This window comes from Prenolepis imparis, unplaced genomic scaffold (assembly GCF_030444845.1).
Source record: "Prenolepis imparis isolate NDT839.2.m4 unplaced genomic scaffold, iyPreImpa1.0 SCAF_12, whole genome shotgun sequence".
Lineage (NCBI taxonomy): Eukaryota > Metazoa > Arthropoda > Insecta > Hymenoptera > Formicidae > Prenolepis > Prenolepis imparis.
The window spans coordinates 15,068,600-15,071,571 of record NW_028141170.1 but is presented as its reverse complement, the minus strand read 5'-3'; the positions used below and the strand labels follow the sequence as shown (position 1 = coordinate 15,071,571).

The 2,972-nt window shown below is 45.7% G+C and overlaps 1 protein-coding gene across 1 annotated transcript; it reads right to left on the bottom strand.

Moving 5' to 3' along the window:
* Window positions 1-1,476: 1,476 nt before the first annotated feature.
* Window positions 1,477-2,589, bottom strand: LOC145943431 (uncharacterized). The gene has a single exon (XM_083050936.1). It carries the CDS (start codon window positions 2,587-2,589, stop codon window positions 1,477-1,479), a length of 1,113 nt encoding a protein of 370 aa, XP_082907062.1.
* Window positions 2,590-2,972: the final 383 nt, after the last annotated feature.

The window sequence follows — 2,972 nt, the reverse complement described above, 5'->3', positions numbered from 1 at the left end:
TTTCGGGCATCTCTTGCTATCTCGAATTATTTCGGCGATAGCGTCAGTCGTCTCGCTTCCAACTTTACTCTTGAGTGGTACGGCCCACGCGTACTTGCTCAACACATCGATGATGGTGAGTATGTAGTGATAACCTTTGTTGAAACGAGAGTACGGACGCATCTCGACGATGTCGGGTTGCCACAGATCATCATATCCTCGCACTATGACATGTCTTCGGGGAAAATTTTTTCTCGCCGGCGCGTGCATTTCGTTCACCAACTGCCGTCTCTCCAAACTATGTTGTTTCATCGCTTCGTCGGTTTTTCCCGATCGTCGTTTACTGCTGCTTGTTTTATCGCTCATTTCTGTTACTGACCCGTTCCTGAGCCGTTCATAGCCGTTCTTGAGCCGTTCGTAACCGTTCTTGACCCGTTCTTGAGCCGTTCGTAGTCGTTCTTGACCCGTTCTTGAGCCGTTTGTAGCCGTTCTTGACCCATTCTTGAGCCGTTCGTAGCCGTTCTTGACCCGTTCTTGAGCCGTTCGTAGTCGTTCTTGACCTGTTCTTGAGCCGTTCGTAGCCGTTCTTGACCCATTCTTGAGCCGTTCGTAGCCGTTTTTGACCCGTTCTTGAGCCGTTCGTAGCCGTTCTTGACCCGTTCTTGAGCCGTTCGTAGCCGTTCTTGACCCGTTCTTAAGCCGTTCATAGCCGTTCTTGCGTTGTTTACTTCCGTTCCTGACCCATTCGAAAATCGTTCTTGATTCGTTCGCAGCCTTGTTCACAGTCGTTTCTAACCCGTTCGTAGCCGTTCCTGATCCGTTCGCAACCGTTCCTGACCCGTTCGCAGCCGTTCCTGAGTTGATAGTAGGCTTGTATGTAGCCTTTAATGACTTGTTCGTAGCCTCGTTCGCAGCCCTGCTTGAGTTGTTCGTACCCTCGTTCGCAGCTGTTGCTAGGCCGTTCACTACCACTACCACTCATTGTAGTTAGATAGCAGTTCGATAATCCTTCGTAGCCGTTCGATAATTGTTCGTAGCCGTTCGATAACCCTTCGTAGATGTTTGATTACCGTTCGATAGCCGCTCCTAACCCGTTCACTGCTGCTCATTCAGGTCGTTTTTGAGTTAGCATTAGCTGTACGTTGAAGTTCGTTTATCGCAGTCTGTACTGTACGTCCTTCTCGAACGAAGTCAGTTTCTCATCAATTATTTCTGTTGATTCATCAATCTTTTAACGCAGGATTCCACATACAGTTTGTTGACAGCATCAGTGTCAGCTTCAGGTTGCGCTACACGACGAATCTTGCGCGATCTTGCATCATAGTCTGTAGCGACAGGACACAGAGCGTTTCCGCGCACATAACTTCTCACCAATCTATCCCAATGATCGCTTGTGCCAGTTGCATCATTTCTCCGTTCGAATAATCCAAATTTGTTGATAGGCATTTTCCGATGCGAATGACGCCGATCGACTGATTAGTTTTGCCGAGACCCCGTTTAATTTATAATAATGCCTGCTTCGCGAAGTTCCTCGATGATCGACAGGATCTCATTGTCGTGAGCGTTGTGGCCAGCTCGGCGCGAAGCATCGAGCAATCGTACTCGATCCACTAGCTCGTTGGGGTCGTCCCAGTGCACGTAATCAATTTTATTGTCGGTTAGCGTCATCGCTTGAGGCATGAATACACCCTTTCCAGATTTTTTCTTTTCAATTGACATCAACGGTGCGATTATTTGTTTGTATTTGTATCCCCTGTTGCTCCGTAATTGACCTTGCGCATCATATTTGCGTTTATGCGCGTTCGCCAATAATATGCTCTTGTATTTTTGCATATCGTCTTCCGTGTAAATAACATCATCGGGAATCCTCTTGAAGACTAGCTCGTATAATCCAGGTGTACCAATGTACTTTACTTTGTCTATAATTATAGAGTCATATTTATCCATGTCGAATTGTTTGTTACCGAGCAACATTCCATCCTTTTCGAAATAGACATCATATACGTGATCGATCTCATTTTTTTTATCGCCACCGAGGAGAGCACCCATGTATTTTTGTCCCAGTGGTCCGAAGTGCTCTCGCAACATTTCTTGACCTTCCGACGTTTGTAACGTGTTTCGAACGGATGTTTCAAGTGAATTGCTTGTGGTTTCGAAAACATTTTCGTTTGCGAGTGATTCGGGTATTGTAAATGGTAGGATTCTCGTTGTCGCGGACTGTGTAGAGGTGGACGGTGTAGAGCTTATCGGTGGTTCATCCAGTAAAAATCCGTCCGATGTACGTGATGTCGATGAGCGATTTGTGTTTGGTCGTTTTCTCTTTTTCGGTGTCGCATCTTCCTCCTCCTCCTCGTACCGCTTAACAGCGGGTAACGTTTTAATTTTCACGTCAGCTTTACTCTCAGGTTCGTTTTTCACTGCGATCAAGCTCGCGTTGTCGACAATCTTTTGTAGTGGTTCGATAATAAGTTTAAAGTGAGTCGTGACTGCAATATCGTCATCGATCTTACCAGTCTTTAAAGCACGATGTTTTTTACGGATCGATTCGCTCGTTTTCACAATTTCCTTCGCAATCTTTTCACGCTCGCGAATGTTATGGTTATCAGCCATGTCTGCAGAGTGTTCGCGTTTCACTCTTCTCGACAGAATATCGGCAGCGACTAATCGTTTTGCGGTATCGCAAACTCGTTAAATCCTTTTCTGTATCGCCCGTTTGTAAGCAAGCTGTCCTTGTCTATCACTAGGAATCCATACTTTTGTTGCCAACAAATACGACATAATTTACTGAAATCTTCATACGACATGTCGGTATTCACATGATCGTTGTACACGTGTTTCAAGTTGGTACCGTCCTGTTTAAACAAGATCAGTAAGTTCGCGTTGTCGCGTATAAGATGTTTTGGTATTCTCGCGTACGTCTGACAGAGATAGAAGCAATCAACGTTCGAGTGGCGTCCCATTGAAAAGTACTCTCTTATCGTATCTTGCTTGTC

Excerpts from the sequence above, each read along its gene's own strand:
- LOC145943431 (XM_083050936.1), bottom strand. The coding sequence starts at position 2,589 with ATGGCTGATAACCATAACATTCGCGAGCGTGAAAAGATTGCGAAGGAA.